At 43.0% G+C, this 23,880-nt stretch overlaps 1 protein-coding gene across 1 annotated transcript in view; it reads left to right on the top strand.

Moving 5' to 3' along the window:
- The window catches only part of LOC108656729 (uncharacterized), a 134,984-nt gene that overhangs the window by 20,056 nt on the left and 91,048 nt on the right, over positions 1–23,880 (top strand). Inside the window, exon 2 of the mRNA XM_089264937.1 lies at positions 7,532–9,582. Within this exon, the coding sequence (XP_089121063.1) occupies positions 7,569–9,582 (2,014 nt within the window). The 5' untranslated portion in view covers positions 7,532–7,568. The remainder of the gene's footprint in view (positions 1–7,531; positions 9,583–23,880) is intronic.

The following is a 23,880-nucleotide window of genomic DNA, read 5'->3' as shown; positions in this document are numbered from 1 at the left end:
TAATTTATTTGCAAGTAAACAAATATAGTCTTTGGCTCTTTCATTGGACTCGAAGTAATTAGCTCTCTTCCTTCGATATTGAGATCCATAATGAAAATAAATGCTATGTGATATTCTCTTAACCCATTGGTATACTGGGTATTGGAAATATAGCTTTGCTCTTACACCTACAACCAATTTATAGCGATCATTTCATTATAATTTCATTTATTAAATTTGCATATTGAATAGGTTTTGTAAAGAAGAAGGAGAAGAAGAATTGGTTTCATATGTAGTGTGGGTAAATGTATGTATTAGACGGCTAATATCAACGCCCTTTATTCCGTTAACACTGCCATATTCATATTGCTATCGGTGTCAAACGCAGATTTATAAGTCCATCGATAGAAAACTAGGCTAAAGAGTAATCTTCCTCTAGCACATGAAATCTAAGTTAGAGTCTTAGCTCCACCAATAAAACTGAAGTCTCTGATAAGATGATGATGAAATTGATTCGATATATAGAAATCGATAAAAGGAATTTGGAAAATTACCAATAAATTCTGTTCGTCTCGGTGTTTAGAGGGTATCTGCAGATTGGGAATGGCGCACTCGAGCACTCGTCCTGCTTATGGCTTTGACTTTCATTAAAGTTTCAGCAAATAGGAAAGCATCTCGACTGATGCAGCTTTTGCCACCACAGCGCATACCCTGCATTCCCCAAAACCCTAGTTCGGCTGCTCTAAGCCCTTTTCGCCCTGCCGCCAGATGTATAGGGTATAAATAAAAATATAAAGGAAACAACTTACTTATGTCTATGCACACACACACACACACACACACAGCCATAGCGGAGCTAGGGGAGAGCTGATATTTCAGCTGAGTGGCTCAATGAGAGCTCCGAGTGGGCGTGGGAGTGGGCGGCGGTGGTGCAGTAAGTGCTAAAAAGACACATTGCACTGCTGTCGGTTGCCGTGGAGGCAGCGATTTCTAAGGCAGCACAAAGCAGCGGGCGAAGATAGAGCACACAGCATTACAGCTATCGCAGCTAAAGAATCTTGGCATTAAGTCAACCAAATATGCAGCCATCTAGTTACGCTTTATGTGGCCACATGCCTCGAAACTAGGAGCCATAACAGCAGCCAGCCCCACTTGCTCCTCCCGTTGCTCCAGCTCCAGCTGCAGCTGCTGCTGCTGGCTCTTTGTTGTCTCTGCCGGAGGAGCGGGGCTGTCATTGCCGCACTTGTTGACAATGCATCACGCATACGTCGCGTTGCCGCAGGGATATGATGACAGGAATAAACGGCTTGATAGAAAGATGCGCCTGACGCCGAGTGTAGTCCAAGTCAATGCACCCAACAATAAGCGAAAGCGACTGACAACAGGGGTGGCATGGCCAACTATAAAACTGTACAAAGGCTTTACTGCTGCTGCTGCTGCTGCTTCTCCTGCTTCTGCTGCTGTTGTTGCTGCAGTCGGCAAGCTGCCAGCCCCAATTAGCCATTGAGCCCCCGTTCTGTGACTCGTCTCTCTCCCCCGCAATCTACGAATGTCTATAGCATGACAATTGCGCGTCTCATTTAACTCGTAAATTAACGAGCGATTCTATCGGCAAGCAGATCTCCAACATCGCAACATCGCCTCAGACTCGCAGTCGAACTCGGACACGTCTCACACTAAATACCCTCGCACACGGCTGGCTCAGTCAGTGACACGAATCTTATTTTTTAAATACATATTAAATATATATATATGTATATGTATACATATATATGTAAAGAGAGGAGGACTTACCTATCTGGGGTATATATTATTACAGGGGCTTCATGGGGACCAAATGATAGAGGTGAGCCATTTTTGTGGGCCTAAATGATTACAAAGTGTATTCCATAGATATGGAATAGTTGATCAACGATTCCTAAGTTACTAAAGCAATTGTAAATCTGGCCAAACATTAAATTCAAACTCAAAATGTTAGGCAAATGTACGAAATTATCAATTTTGAATGTGATATTTTAAATAGTTTTATTTGACAAAGCACAAGTTACTACCTCAACTATTTTTTCCCAATTTGGTGCGAAAAGGCGCCAATATCAGTAAATCACAACGCCCAACACAGTGAATTTGTAATCTCTAGCTCAAACAGTTATCGAATTAGACTTTAAAGATGAAATCCAATTAACGATTATTGACGATTACAAAGAAATTGGATGAGTTATCGAGAAATTTCGTTAGCTTAATATATGTAAATGTAAAGTTTCAAGTCCTTAGCTATTTATTATACATAGCTTTTAAGGTCAGAGAGATGGACGGACGGACAGATATGGAAAATGGACTCAATTCGTAACCTTATATTAAATATATGAATATACTTTATGGGGTTTGCCACGACTGTCTGGTACATACATTTTCACAAAAACATTATACTCTGATTTTCCATTTTTGATGGGTAGAAGATACATATACACGTATTACGAATTAATTTATATAAAATCTTGATTTACTTAACATCTTAGAACCATTATATTTTTTAGTAAATTATAAAAAATCGCATGAAAAAAAGTAACAAAATTAATAAGATTCGTGATTGATGCTACTCTGGCAATGACAGCGATCGATCACCTAAATTGAGTGAAGGCTATTAGTTATGCTTTTGATATCATTTAACTAGACATCCCAGACTAAAGGCATTCATTTAAGAAAGTATATTCGATAGATTGATAGTGTTGGCATCTTATGTGAATATTCTTAGAATTTGCTTGAATAATACCATAATTTCACGTATTTACAAAAATACAAACACATATAGAAATGCTGAATGCACCCATAGCCGAAGCTTTGCTCTATAATTTAGCCAGAATTTTCTATTGTTTCCTACCTCTAAATAAATAAACAGTTAAATGTTCTCTTCAGCTGTAAGTGAAGCGACTCGCATGGCCCCCAGACAGGGTATGCAGCGGCAGCACGTTGATGGCGTGCGCGATTTGGTTATAAATGAAATTTTGAAATGCTTAAAGTCGCAATGTGCTCAAGTGTGAGTGTGAGTGTTTGAGTGTGTGAGTGTAAGTGCAGCATTTCAATTGAAAAGACGAGGGGCGCTGCCCCGAGGGTTGCCTTTGGCATTGCCGCCACTTTAGTTGCCGTTGCAGTTGCAGTTGTTTCAGCGTCGCATCCTCGGAATGCATAAGCATAAATATCACGACGCTGACGACGATGATGATGATGATGATGATGATGATCATCATCCGAGGCCGAAGCAATTGCAGTTGGTGATGGAGTCGAAGTTGGAATCGTGGCTGTTAGCGCAGTAGCAGGCAACATCTTAAATATATTTTCTAATTACTTGTTCGCGCTCGCATGATGCTATCAGGTTGCCGCCTTGCCCCTGCTCCCATCCCCGCACCAGCAGCAGCAGCAGCAGCAGCAGCAGCCCCAGCTACAGGCCCAGTTCCAGCTCAATTTGCATTTTGCAACGATGCAGCTTTTTTTGTTCCGCCTGGGGTTGGCCTGAGTGCATTGGCGACACACAAATTGTAAATATGATAGAAGAAACATGCTGCGGCAACTGCTGCTGCTGCTGCTGCTGCTGCTGCTGCTGCTGCTGCTGCTGATGCTGCTGCTGCTGCTGCATCCTCTCGTTTTGCGAATAATTATTGCGATGCGTTTTGCTGTTGTTTGTGCTCTGCACGCATCTACTCGAACTGACTTATGTGTGCGTGCTTGTATGCATTCATCCATATACATATACATATACATACATATATATCTGCTATTTATGTCTGTATGTAGATTTGTTGGGACTTCTTCAGAACACGCCACCTCTTCAGCCACTCGCGACTTTATGCTCGCTCATTCACTCATTCATGTTCTTATAGAACACGCATCTGCTGTCCATCCCCGTCGCCACCTCACCCCAGCCCACTGCAGCCCACGCCACGCCCTTTTGCGGCTCGTTCGCTGCGCTTTAAAGCAAACAATGCCATATTTTGCTGGCTGGGAACTTTGGCACATCCCGAGCTAAATTACTTTCGGCTGCCAATGGCAGAGGCGAGTGGGCTGCCGCTCTTTAAGCAGATATATTTGCATATGCAGTCATCTTCTGCACGGTGTTTCTAATTAGCAGGAATCGCCTCGGCTGCCCGGCGAAAGTCTTGAGCCACAACCGCAGGCTAATTGGCCAGTCTCTGAACTGTAGCCCCATGCACGGACCAGGAAACTGTTGATGATTTTTCCATCGCATGTGTTTTTCACTTCACTTTCTTTTGTAATTCCATTGCACTGCATTGGCTGGGCTAGAAGATACCCTCGAAGAGTATGCAAAACATTAGGGATGTCCTTTTTGATATGAAGAGAGTCGATTCAGCTATAGTTGTGATTTCTCATCTGAATTGCCATTTACAGGGTATACATATACACATATAAAAAGCATGTCCTGTGCGACTCGACATGGATAGATGCAACTGACAAAACGGAAGATACAAAAACAAAGTGAGAGAAACTAACGAGCACACACACGCACACGCACACACACAGACACACACACGCACACGCCCATTTCAGCTGCATAAACATTGTTCTGGCCAGGACTTCTGCTTCCACAGAGATTGGGCTGACAGCTTGAGTGCTTTTTGCTGCCAACTCCTGACTGCTCGCCTACAGCTAGCAGAGTTGCCACAGTTTGCAGCTTCTGTTTGGCTTATTTCTACAAATCTTCTCTCGTTTACTCTTCTTTTTTTTTTGTGTGTAGCAAGCGTTTGTTGTTGACAAGGCTTTTGGGGCACCCGATGTTGCAGGCGTGGCTTCAAGTGCGTGCAATTGCTGACAGTCGGACAGTCGGACAGTGGGTCTGCGGTGCGGAGCTGGGATTATTGGCTCAGCGCTATAATTCCATTTAATGGCGGAGCTGCTTTGATTCAATATCAACGCCCGCTGAGCTTGATTCAATGGATGAGTGGCTAAATTTAGACGCTAATTTGGCGACCCGCTGTGCCAACCGGAGCTCGATGCTGTCCCAATGTCTCAGTGGCCAAACATTCATGTTCTTCTCAGAGTCGTCTCATGTTACTCAGGCAGTCGGACAGACAGACAGACAGACAGCCAGCAGCAAAGGCTGAGCTGTAGTGAGTCAGCGACAGACAGAGACAGAAACAGGGACAGAGAGAGTGTCTCAAATTACGCTTTGCTTCTATCTCCCTCTGCCTGGGATCTCGTGGGCATCAACCTGCTATGCAGTCATAACTTGGTGGCATTATCATCGTCAGCTTCATTATATTCAACATACTGCTCATTGCTGTCCGTCCGTCCGTCCGTCTGCCCGCCTGCATGCACCTTATCTCGGCCATAATCTTGTCACACAAACTGATATTATCATTTAGTAGCGGATCGCTTGTATCCGCACTAAAATAGCTAAACTTATTACGAACAGCAAACGTTGGCAATCATTTTTTCGTTTCGTGTGTAGCCTAAGCTCTCTTTGGAAATGAGCGTAAATTGCATGATTTGTGTTGGGCAAATGATCGTTGAAGGTATAGAGAGAGAGAGAGAGAGAGAGAGAGAGAAAGAGACTGGAGTCAATGTGTGTCTATAGATCTTTAGTAACCAAATCCATTTAGATAAAGGTATATGTGCTTTCCGACAATTCATTTATCACCTATGCATAAAATGTCTGCAATATTAACGCTGAACAACCTGGCGAACTTTTAGCTTCTTCTGACTTGACAAGTGCTAAGGATATATGGAATTGGGTCTTCTAGCACCTGCTCTATTGGCAGGTGTTTATTCATAGCCAATACAAATGTATAAGCTGCAATGCAATAAAAACAAATCTTATTCCAGATATTAGACAGTTATGTTAGTAATGAATAGGAGAATTTTATCGGTCTACCCTAGAACTTGAAGAAATGCAATAATCTGTGCAGTAGTCCCTCGGACTGGAATAAATATTGTCATAAATAGTCGTATGTATGTACAACAGACAGAACGAGGCATGGTACATATGTATACTAAATCTCGATGAGACCAATCCAGTGAGTGAATTTGGCTACGGTCCTTTGTCCGTCCGTCTGCTTGAACACTAACATCTCGCAAATCACAGAATTTAGGCACTTGAATTTATTTTTTTATCGGAAGACCCCGATATTTAGGCGCTGCACTTATGTCACGAGGAGTTTGTATTTTCAATACTTTATTCAATGGCTGGGATTTGAGTACAATTCGATATAATCTTAACAACTTCATCAGGATTCTGTATATAAAACCGATTTAGCGTATATCCATATACGTAATAGCGGTACAACTTAATGAGTTAAAGTTTCTACCTCGCACTAAATGTTTTCAAAAGTTCTTCAGACCTTGAAAAACTGCTCATATTAGCTCAAGATAGAAATTGTCTTTGTAGACATACTCACAATGCTTAAACAGGAGCAAGGTTCAGGGTATCTCGCAGTCATGCACTCCCGACACGAGCACTCTTAATTGTCTTCCATGACATTTGTGGATTTAAATACCAAATCTAGATACATATATCAAATGTATATATATTTGCATGTTTTATACATATATACCTCATTCCTAATAAATCAATTTTATTATTTTAAATTGGAGCAGCAACTAAACGAAGGTTTTGGGTATGTTCTTGTTAGATAATTTCAATAAGTTTAGCTACTCATGGCTCTCGTGTTGTAGGATTCCTGATAATGCCTTACCATCGATAGTGTCGATAATTCCATCTCTACTCTGAATGCCTTTCCCACTTTATAAAGTACATTGAAAATAAAATATTCGTGAATTCGCTTCATACATTCTGGGCTTTACAACTCAGAGGAAACACTTCCTTTGTACAGAACATAAGGATCCTCTTAAACTCCCATGATACTCATTGCATCCACAATCTGATCTTACGCACTTATATTTTGATTGATTTGTCTTTTATTTATTTGGCACATCCTATGTTTGTATAGAGCATCGCCAAGTCGTGCGGATGCTGCTCCCTAACTATTTATGGGATTTTTGCTAACCGCGATGTTTTCAATTTATGCCTCGGCGAATATAAAAAGCTATTAGAAAAACTAAGGCCCAGTGGCGGGCAAATAGCTGGGATACGTGGCCAGAGGAGGTCGTCGTCGCATTGCAGCCGCATCCAAAGACTCACTTAATTAGCGGCAATTAATCTCTCTCTTTCTCTCTCTCTCTCTCGCTCTCGGACGGAGGGGCAGAAGGTGTTGCCGCAGATTCATAGGGGCTTGGCATGTGGAGGACATGTATGCATGCCCGCTGGCAGCTGATGCCAGCCAGGCTGGGTGGCTGTCCGTCTGGCTGGGCGCTAAATGGAATGCGAGTCTTCGCTTGCGAGCGCGCTTGCATTTGAATGCTCCGCGCTTTGGCTCAGCAGCCAGTGAAGCGTGCCAGCGACTGGGGTTGGGGCCAGCTGGGGCTGAATGGCAGCCAGGCCAGCTGAAGACTCAGGAAGTTGTTTGGGCATTCGTGCAGCTGCTGTTTTAGCACTTTGCTACTGAAATACTTAGTTAATTGTCGCTAACTCGACTCATTACAGCGCCTAGCGAGTGGAGCATCAGGCGGCAACATGTGCCATGGAGAGCCTGGGCCTGGGCAGCAGACGCAACAATCACACCACCAGCAACAGCAGCACCACCAACAGCAGCAGCACCAACAACAACAACAACGGCGGCACCAGCAACGGCGGCAGCAGCAGCAACAGCGGCAGCCATCATCCCAGCCATGCCCACCATCTGGCCAAGCTGCACGTGCACTCGCACACCCACACAAAGCTAAAGCAGCATCAGCACACGCATCAGCACTCGCACTCGCATCAGCCCGCCAATCAAAACTATTACACGCAGCAACAGACTCAGCTGCAGCGGCTCAAGCAACAGCAAAAGCTGCAGCAACAACAGCAGCAACAGCAGCAACAACAGCAGCAGCAGCAGCAACTGGAGGGCATCCATGGCCTGCGCAAAGGCCTGTGCTTGGGAGTAAACGTGGCCGCGGCTAAGCAGAGCGCCGGCTGCCTGCAGTTCCCGCCGCCGCCGGACTATCCGCCGCCGGCTGCCACTAGTCCACTGCACAAGTCCGCCGGCAGCTCGCCCATCGCCGTGGCGGCCATTGTCAGCAGCAGCCTGGGCAGCGGCACGGCGGGCAGTGGGCCTGGGAGCGGCATCGCTGTCAACGGCAACGGGCGGCGGCAGCTGCTGCCGCGCTACCCCGATCCCGACCCGGACGCCATCGAGATATGCAACGAGCAGCAGGACGCCTCGCCCCATCATCTCAGCCAGCTGGCGCGCCAGAGCAAGACGCTGGGCCGCGAGGGCAGCGACTCGGCGGCGGTCAAATGGAACGCACTGCAGCAGGCGGCCAGCCTCAACCACATGCACCACCAGCAGCACGATTACTCATATGCCTACTACGAGCCGGGCGCCGCCATGCGCCACTCCAATGTGCCCAAGCCGGACGGCGCGGCGAGCGGCGGCGTCGTGGGCGCCGGCGCCGGCGGCAGCTGCTGCGGCGGCGCACAGGCGGCACAGGCCGCCGAGACGGGTCCGCCGCCGCCGCCCAACTCGATACGCGCGCTGCTGTCCAAGGGCAAGAAGAACAAGCAGCTGGTGTCACCGGCGACGCTGCAGTCCTACCAGACGCGCTACCACAAGGTGACCGCCAGCACGAGCAGCCAGAGCGAGAATTTCTACGAGGAGATCAACGCGGCTGCGCTGCAGTCGACGGCGACCGGCAGGAAGGCGACGCAGCAGCTCCAGCTCCAGCTGCAGCTGCAGCAACAACAGCAGCAGCAGCAGCAGCAGCATCAGCAGCATCAGCAGCAGCCATTGGGCTGCGCCGTCGGCTCGCACTCGGCGGGCTCGCTCAACCAGACGCTGGTCGAGGAGGAGCTGCGCCGCGTGCAGCATCGGCATCACAAGATCCTGGGCGAGCTGAACCTGAGCGTGGAGGCCATGCTGATGCCCGAGAGTCCGCCCAAGTGCAGTCCGCCAGCTGCCCCGGCGGCGGCTGCCAGCGCCTCCGGCACGCCGCCCAAGCCCAGCCCGACGGTGTGCGTGACGGCGACCAGCGGGCAGCCGGCCGTGCTGGCCAGGCTCACCTCCACCTCGGCGGACAATATCTGTGATAGCAGCGACGCGGCCGGCATCGAGCAGCTGCTGGCGACGCTGAAGGGCGCGCATCCGCACAACGCCCTGCCGGCCGCCTGCGACCTGGACAGCGGCTTCAGCGGCAGCAGCGGCGCCAGCTACATTGGCAGCCTGCGGCTGAGCAAGACGCATCACATCAAGTGCGCCCGCCAAACGCCCACGGCATCCGCCTCGTATGCCACACAGAGCTGTCGCTCCTTTCAGCGGGCCACCGCCTACGACGAGGCGACGATCGGCGGCAGCTCCGCCTCCAATTGTAGCTTCCTGGCGCGCGCCTCCTGCGGCCGGCGCATTCTCAGCTGCGCCCGCATCCGCGCCGCCGAAGATCCAGGACCCAGCGTGCCCACCGAGTCGAAGGCGCGCAGCTTCTGGAACCGCAAGGGATGGCGCAAGCTGCCCGGCTTCTCCACATCCACCTCAAGCATCAACGACGCGGGTCTCTCAGGTGAGTGAGCGATGCCTATTGAATATTTAACAATTTGAAAGAGAAAGTTCGAGCAGACGGCGGGGGGCTAAATCAATCAGAGGGCTAGCCACGCCTCCTTCTGCCTGTTCTATACACTTTGACAACAAAATTATACTCTGACTTGCAGTTAAGGACAGCCAGATGGCTCCACAGTTTCAGCAATAGCAATAAGATTAACAAGAGAGGAAGAATCGCTGATGGATATATTCGTCTATTGAAGTGTGCTGCCCATTGGAGCACAAGAGAGGGTGAATCGCTGATATATTCAGTTCAGTTGGGTTAGCTGGGTTAGTTGAGTTTCTCCTTCATTTGTATCTAGGCTTCAGAAGCGTCTTGGCCAGCCGGCAATCGATTTTCCGGGTTGGCTGCACGGAAGGCTAGCTCATCTGGGTAGTAGATTGCTCCGTCTGGATTATTCATGTAGAATTCCATCTCCTCGCCGAGCTCGCGGAGCTCGTTGAAAGGAATGTTATACAGTTCCGATTCCAGTTTCAAACGCTGATCCCTGCTAAGCCAATCGGAAAACAGCCACATGATATTCAGTTTGGCGCGTTGGTAAAGCCCCATCAAGAAGTCAGCTACAGCGTCCATGTTGAATTTGCCTGAGTTACCCATCGATTAATTGCCTGTGGAGCTCATTCGATTGCAACTTACCTGAAGATCTAATTTGTACAGATGTACGACAAATTCGGATATTTCTGTTCTTTCAGTTTTCCAATAAAACTTCGACTCAATGACAAATACTGATATAGGACTAATGCCAAGTAGCAAAAGCCAAAGCCAAAGCCTACTTACGAAAAGTGAAAGCATTCCATATACATAGATACGGGCAAAATGAAAACGACACTTTGACATGTTCACAGGTTCTGCTAAGGTATAGATGCATAAGCATAGCTGCTTACCCATTCCATTCCCTATATCTTTCACTCTCTGTCTCTCTATGCGACTTTCCTTCTCTTCATCCATTTTTTTTTATTCTGGCTGAAATATGTTGTTATCCACAATATATAAATACACCGTTTAACGTCATGAATCGCATATAACACATCTTAAGTTTAGGTCCTGATGCGACCATTTCTAGCTAATGAAAGGCAAAAATATAGCAAAAACAATCAAATATTTTATTTGTGCATTTTAACTGTTTGCCGAAATCTCGTTTGATTAACGGAGAAAGAAATTTCATTCTGCCATCTGTTGCTTGAAATTCATAGACCGTGCTGGCGCCACCTACAGTTGGACTTACCGCAACTAACCGCGTGGTTTGTGTCTTTACTAGGAGGTGTTGTTTCGCACTTGGCTTTGCTCTGTATTGCTGTATGTTTTCTTGCATACTTTTAGGTAAAACTTATTTCACAACTATTTTAAATTGATAAATGACGCGGCGCTAAAAGTTTTCTTCCAACTGTTGGTAAATTGTATAATTACCATGTAAATGAACTAAATGAGTTTAATGAGCCTGTACAAAGGCAGAAGCAGACTTCGACATTTACTTTTGTTAGTCATACATACATATGTATATGTTTTAGATGTAGTCTAAGCTATGCAACAAACATGGAAACAAAGACTATCCTGGTGCAGCATGCCTAGGACATGGACTAGGTCAAGGACTTAGGTCTAGCTCACAGCGCAACAGGCTGTCGGGTCCTACTAACTACCTATTAGCTACATGCCCCCCGCCGCACAGACTCCACACACGCACACACACTCACACATGCACACACATGCACACACATGCACACACAAACACACACTTGCATATGCAAGCAGTCAGCCAGCGTGATAATTTTTGTGGCACATGCTCCGCTGGCTCGGCGCTCGTCGTTGGACAATCGCGTCGCAGTCGTCGTCGCCTCGTCAGCGTCGTTTTGGTTTCGCTTGCCGTTTTTTAGTAGTCGCTATTGTTGTTGTTGTTTTTGCTGTTGTTGGCGGCTCATTTTGGGGCTCCATTCCCATTTATCGGCGCATTGTGGATTCAGTAGAATCGATCTTGTCGGGCTTGCCGCATGCTTGCCACGCCGTGCCATCTACACACACTCTTACATGATACTTGTGTGTGCGTGTGCTATTTTTTTTTCGTATCTCCACAAATAATAGAGCGTGCACAAACTCAAATAGACACACACAGAGCATAGTGTGTGCGAGTGTTCATCTCTTCAATACTCGCTTCGTCTTCTTATTTTGTTGTGACTCTCGCTCGGAGTGAAGTGTCTAAAGTGCAAGTGCAAGTGCAAGTGTTTTGTGCATGGATTGTGCCAAATAATCTGTGAGTCTTGATGTGTCTATGTGTGTGTGAAGTCTGCATGTGTGTGCTGTGCCGTGCTGTGCTGTGTGTATTGTTGTTGTTGTCGTTGTCTTTGTCGTAATGCTCGCTGCGCCATGACCAACACAGCCAAACTCGACCTGGCCGAACCCGTCGATCCCGTCGACCTAATCACAATGGCGCTGCAGCCAGCAGTCGGCTCAACAATTTCGTTCACTCTGGGGGAGGCGTTTACGCTGCGTTGTCGCTGCCAACAAACAAGCACACACATACACATACATATTTATGCTTATATGCACATGAGCATACCCTCATAAGTATTCAAAAATAAATCGACAACTAATTAATTTGAGCTGCAAACTTAGCAACCGCCGTCGACAGCTTTGCATTATCAGTCGAGCGCATTTAAGTACTCGAGGCAGCAAAATCATTCAATTGCTCCCGACTGCCCAATACCTGCCCAACAGCTAGTAATAGCTGTAAATGTATTTATTGATCATATATAAGATATGCTTAGTCGGGCTCGAAGGCTATCGAAGTCGCTTCAAGCTCTGGGCGAGCATGGCATAGCACCAATATACTCGCCTCATTCCGTTGTTTTCTTCTTCCATTTCATTAAAGCTGTCGATTTATTAACAATTCATACAGAGAAACGAATGCTTCAAGCAATATTTTGGTGGCTGATCTCAGATTTGGCAATTGTTGATAATCACTGCCAGGCGATGACCCGCTACAATATTTATTCCATTACTTAACAAACACACACAGATACACACACAGACACGCACACACCTAGGCAGCGCAAAGACAATAGCAGCAAGTGATCGAAACATATGTATATTGTATATAAGTGCATCTATATATAACTAACATAATCAGCATCTTGTAAGTTGTACGCATTCGTGTTATGCATTTTAATGATGGCCTTCCACTTGATCAAATCCGCACTGGATGCCAGCCATCAGCATCAGCATCACTCCTTGGTGCGTAATAATCACGGCCTGAATCGCGACGAACAGAGCGACGGCGTTATTCTCTTAAAATGTGCGTATTAATCTTTCATAATCATCAAATAATAATACTAATACTAGCTATATAGTACATATGTGATGCTACTAATCATAGACAAAGCACAAAGTATAAATATTTCCATTCAAGTTGCACTCGTAAATTATTTATTATATTCATTCACCTTTATAAGACATTAGTTTAGTAATAATTCGTTGGGATATGTGTGGGGGCTACTGCGTATGGGAGACATGAGGCTCTACTCCATTAATTTTTTACTCTATTAGATTGCAAATCGCTATTAATTACACTTTAAATCAGTCAAGTAATTAAAAGTAATTAAATATGTTTCAAGTGGGCATCAGTAATCGCATAACACTAATTCGTTCTCAGTCAGACGAAAGAAGTTGAATCATTTTCGCTAATGAATTACGAAGTTCTGACTGAACATCTTTGGAAGATATAGGTATACCCAAAATAGCCTGCTTTGCCGTATATCAGGTGTTGCTCTCAGAGTTAGTCCAAGTGTAAATCAGAGTAAAGCAAACAATTAAAGGGGCTAAATGATGCGATCACCCGATCTTAGGAATCAAATCAATTTTAGCCAAATAGTTTCTTTGAGTACATCAATTATCGTGAGTAACAAATTAAAAATGACTAGACCAGGCGAGTATGATATATATGTATGTATATATGATGAATATACGAGTATGATATACCGTTATGCATTAAGTCTTTAGCTCCAGGCGAACAGCTAAATGGGCATAGCTCACAACAATTATACACTTAACGCGTATACTGATTGGTTAACAAAATACCAGTCGAGGTGTACGTTTCCAGATATCTGTGATTCGAATAGATGCAAAAGTATTTATTGCTTTTGGTTTCAGTCCAACTACATTCATATCTTTTGTTGATTCACAAGCAAAATAAAAGACGTTTTTTTCTACTTTTTGGTTGCATTTACTCAACTTAAAATTGAGATGCATTGATAATTTGATTTAATTTCAAATTAGATCTAATGAATCGCGCATAAATATTTATTCGGCTGCCTTTGTTTTCATTTTGTTGTAGTCAGCTGGCTCTCAGCCTGGTTGTTGTTGTTGCTCCTGCTGCGATATTCGGAAATGGCTATTCGAGGCATTCGAATGCGGCCTACTGCTTTGTGCTTGTGCTTGGCCAAAGAAAACGCAATTTGCGGCAGGTTCTTGCCAATTTAGCGGGCCAGTAACCATTTGGTCATAGCCAAAACAGCTGCGGGCCAAATGAATCAGCCAAGTTGTTTATGGGCAACGCCTTCGTGCACATTTCTCTAGCGGCTCGATCTGTGCGCCCTTCCCGCAGCTCCACTGCAGATACATATATACATACTATATAGTATACAGTATATATATAAATTTGTTTTTTACTATTTTCTTAAATTTTTTATGCAGAGTGACTAATAACGCGTAATGTGATTGTAATTGTTTTTGTTTTGTTTCATTCGTTGTTGCTGCTGTGTAGCAAACTATTCAGATGTGTGCATGTACATACATATATACACATACGTACATGTGCAATAAATGGTATAATATATGTTATTCATAAAGAAAGAATTGATTTGTGAAATACCCTTGCTGCTGGCAGAGGTAAATGCATTTAAAACTTGAAACGTTGCCAAGTTTCGGCATGAATACACACACACATACATTCATACATACATATATGTATGCATGTATATACATATATTCGAGTATATGTATATTTTATGAGGTTAAAAGTCAAGTATTTTGCTGTGCGTTACACATGGAGCGAGGCAATGCCAATACCCTCCGGCGAGAGTGTAGAGGCGAGAGAGCAGACACAAATTAATTAAAAGCTTGCAGCTACCATAATAACAACAGCAACCACAATAGATCTGGCAATAACCATAACAATAACTATAGCAATAACAATAACAATACAGATTCACACACACATACACGTAAAATGAATGCGAAGCGTAAAGAGAGGCAAAGATATGCTAAGTAGCTGTAAACGAGATCGAAAGCGAACGCGAAATGTTCAGGTAGCGGCACTGACCTCACCCAAAGGAGGCGCCAAACGGAAGGCAGATACTATGTATATACAAAATGATTAAAAGAGTAAAATGTGATCATATATAATATATTAAATTTAATCGTATTATATCAATATTATAAAATATTATCTATAGATACTTACAGAAATGAGAACTAAAATATATATTCATTTCATTTTAGTTTCACTTGGATAAACACTTTATCAAATTTTTTTCCTACAATATTATTTTTTCCAAAAATTTTTAATTTATTCATTAAAAACAAATTAAATTTTATTTTAAACACTTTTTATTATATACTCTTTTTCTATAAATTTTGAATTTATTTCTTAAAAAAATAAATAATATAATATTTTCACGTCAATGGCCCTCGTAGCTAGCACGTTTAATAATTTTTAGATTTATATTTTTTATATTATCTAATAAATAAATAATAATAATAATATTTTAACTTAAACCAATAATATATGTATTAAAATATTTATTTTTTTACATGTTTTTAAATTTTATTTTGTTTTAAAATTGTTTTTTACTTTTTGTTTCACTTATTTTATTTTATTTTTTTTACTTTATTTCATATTATATATATTTCTTTTTATTTCATGCCATTTAATTTGCTGCAGCTTTGGAGCATAATGAGCATGTCAGACAGCATAGGCATTATCTAGGTTTTTTATTCGATTCTATCCCATTATTTCAATCTTATCAGGCGCTGCAGACTTCCAGTGGATGTTATCATTCTTCTCGTGTTATTATTGATAGATAGGTCATATGCGAACTATTTTTTGCGAATATAGAGCTTTTGCAATTTCTAGTTACATAGAGTTACATAGCGACTCATAGGTATGGAACGACGTTTTCAATTTCTCTTCTTGGGTGATGAAAGAGTTGCCCACAATTAAGTACGACCCCTGCAGCTATCCTCAAACTCTACATATCTCTTGGCTTGACTATAGTCATAGCCGGGAATACTTTCGTAGTTATCTTCCTGGGAATTTCATCGAATATATTCACCTTCCATTTCAATGGTTTTCTTCTCCCTTCTCCAGCTCCAGAGATCCATCAGAGCAACTCTCAGGCAGAGTACTGCCTAAAATACTCCAACTTAATTGCTATCTTTATCATATTGAGCCATTCTATATATGTATGCATATACACCACATATGTCCATATATATTTATATTTTAAAACTCGGCCTGCCTTTCAGAGGGGTCATCACTCACTTAGAGTTCACCTCGACTCGAAAAAGTCACGGGCAATAACTCTTTAGCCATATACGAGTGTAATAAATTAAGCCAGTGTGAATGCCTAGACAGCAATGGCAGACTAGTAAATACCCCACGAATCAATATGTTAAGGCCTCTGAGTGCTAGAGACCCGCAGATCGTGGCGATTCGCTTAAGCTTGCCTTAGCCTTAATCAACTATCAACAATTACAGGGTATTTTAAGTACAAGTACTTAACGCCGGCCGACTTGGCTTTTGTTCTTTTTCCTCTTCTTCCGCTTATTCATTTCATTTCATTCGGCACAAAGCGCAAATGAACAAAAAGAATGAAATCTAAAAGAAAGTAATTAATAAATGAACTTCATAGTGAATCTTGCTATGCATGTGTGTGTGTGTGTGTGTGTGTGTGTGGCACATCTGAAGCTGCGTGTGCACGGGTCACGTCAATTGTTAACTAATCGTGGACTCATCCTAAGCAGCCAAGTGGTCATTCAATTCAATTAGCAAACATTGCTAACAATTGAACAGTTTTCAGTCAGCAATCCGCAGTCCGCAGTCGGCAGTCCGCAGTCGGGAGACGTCAGCCAGCGTCTAGCTGGATGGGCTGCCATTTGTATCTGTATCTATGAGCTACAAGCAGTGGCACATGGAATGCATTGCACTCGACTATCGCCATTGTGATCGTGTGTGCGTGTGGCTCTTTGTGTATGTCGAGCTGTCGAACGTCAGCTGTTGTTGCTATTGTTGCTGCTGCTGCTCCCGCTCCTGCTGCTGCTCCCGCTGCTGCTGCTGCTGCTGTTTGTTATTGTTGTCTGTCGCGACATTAGCGCGTGTTTGAGTGCCGCTTAAAAACGCCTCGTTAATCAATGTCGTCGCCTCGTGAGTTAATTGCAAATGTGACAGCAGCAGCAGCAGCAGCAGCAGCGACGACAACTGCAACTGCAACTGGGCCCAGGCCCAGGCCCAGGCCCAAGCCCATCGCAATTGCCATTGCCCGTGCTCATTTTCCCATTTCCATGTCCAAGTCGCCAGTCAAAATCAAATTTCATGTGCATCGCGATGCTCAGCCGTCGCGTCGCACTCGTAAGTGCATTGCACCACTCGATCGACCGCCGGACAGCTCCGTTGCTCAACTGTGGTTGCCGCGGCGCGCTCTGCCAGCCACCCACTCGGAGTCGGACTTGGACGCGGCGGTCCTCCTTGAGAGCTTTACGACACGAAATTCGTGTTGCGCGCTCGTTGCAGTTTTTGCTGCTGTTGTTGCTGTAGAGAAAGTGTTTAGGCCATGTTTGCATATATAAAAAGTGTTCTCATTATTTCATTTTTAGCTGCATTTACTATTTGGCATACATTTTAGCCAAGCCAACAACAGCAGCAGCAACAACAACAACAACAACAACAGCAACAACAACAACGGCTTTGCACACCTTTAAAAAGGTGCCGCTTGACTCAAGATTCGGCCCGTTCGGTGGCTAACTCTCTGTTTCAGTTTTTTCGCTTCTGTTTCGTCCGGGCGCATGTGGCGTATGCGCAATGTTAATTAAAAATTCAAGCCCAAAATACAATAGCTGCAGAAAACCAACAAAAAATGCAAACTGAAAATGAAAATGCTGCTGCTGCTGCTGCTGCTGCTGTTGCCGTATTTAGAGGTTGTTAACAAATTTGCATAATTACAGCCGCAATAACAACGGCAACAGCGACAACAATGTAACCGACAATCGCCAATCTTAACTTATCTAATGTGAAGGCATGCAAATATAGCAAATAGTACAACGGCGCGTATACGTCCCGTTGTACAGCCCAAAAAGTCCACAAACATATCTTCTACTTAGTTGTTGCTATTGTTACTGTTGTTATTGTTACTGTTGTTGTTGTTGCTATCATGCATTGTTTTGTTTTGCGGTTTTAGGGTTTGGTAATCATGCATATGGCAATGATATTAAACAGCTGTGGAATGGATCCGACAGGTTTATTGCTTTGACCCGACACACACGCCCCTCCCCTCGCCTACCCCCTCGCCCCTTCCAATTCCGCCTGCCCGAAACTATAACTGTAACTGCCCGAGAGAAGGGCGTGAGAGATAGATAGCATTACGTACGTACACACATAGCACGCCAGCTAGATTAGTGACATTTATGCCTGGTTGATAATGACTCAACTATCCCCATGCGCACGATTAACGAACCTGCTGTCAAATCAAGCGAGCGATAACTCTTGAAAGCTAAAAGCTAATGCATGGACTATCTAGCACTATTGATGTGGTATTTGAATAGTTGAGCAAACTAGGTCATGCTATACGATGGACTACATGCAAGAAATCTTTTTTAGTTAATCGTATTTTATATATGTGAAGATCCTTAGGAAGGAAAGTCAGTGACTGATCAGAGATGAATGCTATTTTCTCTGGAAGAACCTTAATGAAGTTCCAGATCCTGTCTGTCCATCCATATGAAATGGAATTGCAAGCAGACTTAGAGCTGAAGCTGTAGTCCCTATTTATTGATTAGATCTTCGCTGCAGATCTACTTTAATAGTATACATATATCCACATCCACTGGGTATATATACAAAAAGAACCTAGTGAAGATCTATAGAAATACTTCAAAACATGCCAACTTCTCTTAAGATTCTTGTTCCGGAGGGGCAGAGAGTTTACTGGTTCACTTCTATGCCCGCTCGTATGATCTCGAAAAGATATTGGCATATCATTTGACCCAGCATTACTATTCAGTTAGATCTGCTCTACACATCGATTATAATCAAAAAACAGCCACGCCCACTGGGGATGCAACAAATGTCTTCACTTTAAGCATGTTCATGAAGGAAAAAAAGATTTATTGATTCGTAGTTCCATGAGAAATCACGTTGAACTCTTCACAATCTAGTACTCCAGCATCTGGCCTAATATATGTATTCAGTTAGTTAGATTTTCTCTATAGGTCAACTACATTAATATATTCTCTGCACCCACTGACTTAGCTAAGATCGTCTATGGTAAGTTTAAATGAGACCTAGTTGCAGATCACGCACGACTGCTGTCTTCTCCCAAGTCTCATGCACAAAGAGAACGAACTGCACAGGTTCGTCTGTACATCCATATAAAATGAGCAGCTCATAAACTTGAAAGTAGAAATTGAGACCTCATTTGATTAGTTTGGAAGATCTTCTCTAAAGATGGACTGCAATAAAAGAAAGACCTAGGACCTAATAAAGATCTTCAAAGATATACTCAACGAAGACTGACGAAGAAGAATGTACAGAGAGTATACGGATTCGCTTGTCAGTCCAAATCAGATACAACTATTCGCAGTCTCTTGTATGTGCAGATGTAATGCACTGGCCATATAGCATACTATAGAACTATCGCACCTATCTGAAGGATCCCTCCTTATAGACTCGATCAATCAATTGGCGTATCCCACTTGGTTGTTGATCCACCTCCCTCAAAGCACTTTCCAGAGCTTATCAACCCCACAGAGTTTGCTTCTGCATGGAAAAGAAGAGTAATCAAGTCCACGAATCGCCACAACTTATGAGTGCTAAATATGCTATCCAGTGCGATGCTTTGATAATCAACTAGTCAATTGATTGGGAACGCTAATGCGCGCAAGCCTAGGCCTGGCTGTGTGCTTTGCATACGTGGCCGAGTGCTTAATGAGAGCTGCGTGGATTTGAGGCCATGGTCGGAGTGATAAATGATAGATGCAGTTGCAACAGCAGCTTGTGCTGCCCGCGCGCTGTCAAATTGTCAGCGAGAGCTTAAGCGCTGCATCCCCATAAAGTCGAACGGTTCTGGCCACGATTTGGCCAATTATCGCCGTCAGTGGCAAAGAAAGCCAATATATTTATTTATTTTGGACAATTGACGACTCCTGCTGCAGTTGCTGTGGCTCGCTTCCAGTCTTGCCAACAGTTGGCGGACGGTGTTGACACCATTAAGACGCCGCCTTGGCGCAAAATGTTGCCGGCCGGATCGAGGGGGCCAGCGGGGCCTAGAAGCTGACGATGCAACATATACATGTATGTGAATGTGTGTGTGTGTGTGTGTGTGTGTATGGGCAACATGTTTCTGCTTTTAGCCAGTTGCTGTTGCTGTTGCTGTCGCTGTTGATGCTGCATCATTTTGGGGCAATCCCCGACATATTATGCAACATGTGGCTGGGGCCAATTAAAAAGCCGCCACATTGTAAAATAGTTGGCAAATTGTTAGCGTTTCTTTTCTAATTAAATGCCGCAGCCAGCCAGCGTCTGAGGCGGCTGACTCGCGTTCGTCTACCACTCGCTCTGAGAGTCACACTTTTGTTCAGTTGCTGTTGCTTTCGCTCTTCTCTGCTGTTGCTCCACTTAACGTGCTGCAAGGTTCACGCGGGCACATTGCATGCACTGATCAGTGCCTCAGATTGCAACTGGGTCTCTAGAATGCCACCTACAGCTGATAATTGGCCAACTGCCAGTTTTTCAACTCGGCTGTTGCCTATTGCCTGTTGCCAATTGTTAGTTGACCGTCCGCATTGCACATACGCACCGTTGACCCAGGAACAGACGACCGCATTACTTTCGCCACATCCGCAGCCAAGTCTATATATATGCATAACAGAAACAGAAACAGAAACGGAACAGAGCAAGATGTGCAATACCCTAAATTGCTAAGCATTGGATATATGTCACCAAATTTTTGTACCCCTATACCATTTTCATAAACAGATAATTATCAGAAATTGCATTCGATTTATTAACTTACATTTGCATTAGGCGACATGGTTGAAGTATCCTCAGCTTGTGTATTTGCTATAAGCTTAAAAAGAGGACTTTTTCATACATATTATGGGTAATTTATAGAAATTTAATGGCTTTTAGACTTATTGGAATTTACGAAATTCATTTATTAAGGTTTTAAGGAACTCTCTTTTTAACTACACGTGACCTAAATTGTTAGCTATTGCTTACACATTCCGCGTAATTAGGATAGCGCACCTTTAATATTGCCAGTTAATGTTACAAACTAAAGTCCTTAAATTGGGTTTTCGCTTAGACTTTTTCTCATTCCCAAAATAAAATGATATTTGAGTCAAGCAAGCAGAATTTCCCAATTTGTTTGAGTATATCACAAAATAGATCTCTAAGAAGAAGATAAGTACAGGGTTGTTCATATTCGATGGTCCGATCTGGCAACCCTGTATCTTTTGATAGAGCATTTCAGATATTATATTCAAAAAGTAATGTCAAAAAATCTATTCGAACCAAATCAAATGATTATTATTGTCAAGATAAAACAAGTTGTGTTTTTCTTAAATTAAAAAAAAAAAATAAATAATATAAAAACTGTTGTGGAATAATCTCGAAAACTCATCATCATCAAGTAGGCTAATTGTCTCTAGAATAAGAAATCGAATGTTCTGGATTGTGTACATGCATACGTAAACATAGAAGCTTAAGGAGACATCCAGAACATTCGATGCGTAATAGAAATTAGTATATAAGCGTGCTGTAAATCGAGCCAGAGGTCAGTCTGTAAGTTCATTGTGCAAGATCAATGTCAGTGTGTCGGCTCGGTCAGTTCAAATCGTCGCGGTACGTCGCGTAGTGTACTTGTTACTGAATATTTTTGTTGTGTTAAATAAACTTATTGCGTTGCACCTACATTTACCGTGTTTCATTTAAAAGATAACCCTCAACAGGTTATGGGCCCAGACAGTGCTAAACGTGTAATGTAGTGTGAAATCGAGTGCAAGTACAAAAGTGAATTAGTGGCAAATTTGTAACTAAATAAAGACAATGAAAATGGAGCCATTAAATATGAGAATTGAACGATTACGCGACAAAGACAATTGGCATTTGTGGTGTTTTATGATTCGTACGCTATTGGAAGAAGACGACGATGTTCTTGCCGTTTGTGAAGGTAGTTTGACGTGTCCGACACAGGAGTCTGCAACATACGAGAGAGACTCGAAAAGGTTCTTGAAAGCTGATAAGGCTGCAAGGAAAATAATTATTCATTCTATCGAGAGAAGACCGATGGAATTGATTGTGAGCTGCAAAACAGCAAGAGAAATGTGGATAAAATTGAACTCAGTGTATGATATGAAATCAGAAGAAAATTTATCGGCTATTCAGAAACAGTTTTTTGATTTCAAATGGATTGAAAGTGAGAGTGTGGACTACAATATTTCAAAGTTGGAAGTTTTGTGGAGCAAGATGAAAAATCTTGGAAGTGCTGTGCCTGAAACAATGTTAATGTCGCGAATCCTGTCATCTTTGCCTCAAAAGTTTAACTATTTTCATAGTGCGTGGGATTCGGTCGAAGACAGCAAAAGAACATTGAACAATTTGACGACTCGTTTAATGACAGAAGAAATGCGGTCAAAAGAACAAGAAGTGGTACCTGAAGAGTCAACAGCGTTAGTTGCCGGAAACGAAAAAAATAAAAGAGAACATGAAAATAAGAAGAAAATTATGAAGTGCTATAACTGCGGCGTGATGGGACATCTGAAGAAGGACTGCTACAGGTGTTATATATGCAAGAAGAAAGGCCACAAGAGCAACACCTGTCACCAAAGGAGAAATGCAGGAAGTCAAGCGGAAAATAATCAAGGAGAATCGGGTGTATCATCGAGGAAAGGATTGATTGCGAGCAGGGACGGCAGAGAAGATGACGTGTGGGTAATCGACTCAGGAGCTTCTGATCACATGTCAAGGCGTCGAGATTGGTATTCTACTTATGAAGAATTTTTGGAGCCCCTGAGGATAGGCGTAGGTAACGGTAAATATATCACGGCACACGGAAAAGGTAATATTGATATTGAAACTTATGTCAATAATAATAAAAGGGCGACGACAATGTTTAATGTTTTATATGTTCCGGAAATAGTTTACAATTTATTTTCTATTATGTCAGCTGCAAAAAGGGGTGTTGATTGTCTTATTAAAAATAAAGGAACACAGTGTTTGTTGAGACGTGATAATAAAATAATTGCAACGGGTTCTAGGTTCGGAAACTTATTAAAATTAGATGCGAATGTTTTGATGCCAAAATTGTGTAATTTAACAAGAAAAATAGAATCGAAAGAAAGTGATTCTTTACAAGTATGGCACGAGAGGTTTTGTCATCAAAACGTTCGACATGTTCGCGATTATTTGAAAAATAAGAATATTGATTTTCTAGAAAATGATTTCTTTTGTGAAGGATGTGCTTATGGGAAGCAGCATCGGCTAACATTTCACAAAAATATTGACCGTGCAACAAAGGCACGAGAGATAATTCATACTGATGTTTGCGGTCCGATAGAGGTAGAGTCTATTGGTAAAAAGTTGTATTTTGTTAGCTTTAAAGATGATTATTCAAGTTATCGGGAAGTTTATTTTATACGTCATAAGTCGGAAGTATTTGAAAAGCTCCAAATTTTTATTCAGGACAGTTCAGAATCAATTTCATGAAAACATTAAAGAAATTCACAGCGATGGGGGTAGAGAATATATTAATAAAGAAGTTAAATTGTTCTTTAATAAGAAGGGAATAAAACATATTGTTAATGCTCCTTATACACCTGAACAGAATGGAGTTGCGGAACGTGAGAATAGAACTATTATTGAAGCTGCACGATCAATGTTGCATTCTAATTCTGAGTTACCATTATTTCTATGGGCAGAAGCAGTAAACACTGCAGTTTATGTAATTAACCGCACAGGTCCAACAAAACATGGGAATAAAACTCCATATGAGTTGT

The sequence above is a fragment of the Drosophila navojoa genome, chromosome X, assembly GCF_054131105.1.
Source record: "Drosophila navojoa isolate 15081-1374.11 chromosome X, UAZ_NAV_1.0, whole genome shotgun sequence".
NCBI classification, from domain to species: Eukaryota; Metazoa; Arthropoda; class Insecta; order Diptera; family Drosophilidae; genus Drosophila; species Drosophila navojoa.
The sequence above is the reverse complement of the archived record's forward strand: the minus strand, read 5'-3'. Positions and strand labels throughout refer to the sequence as shown.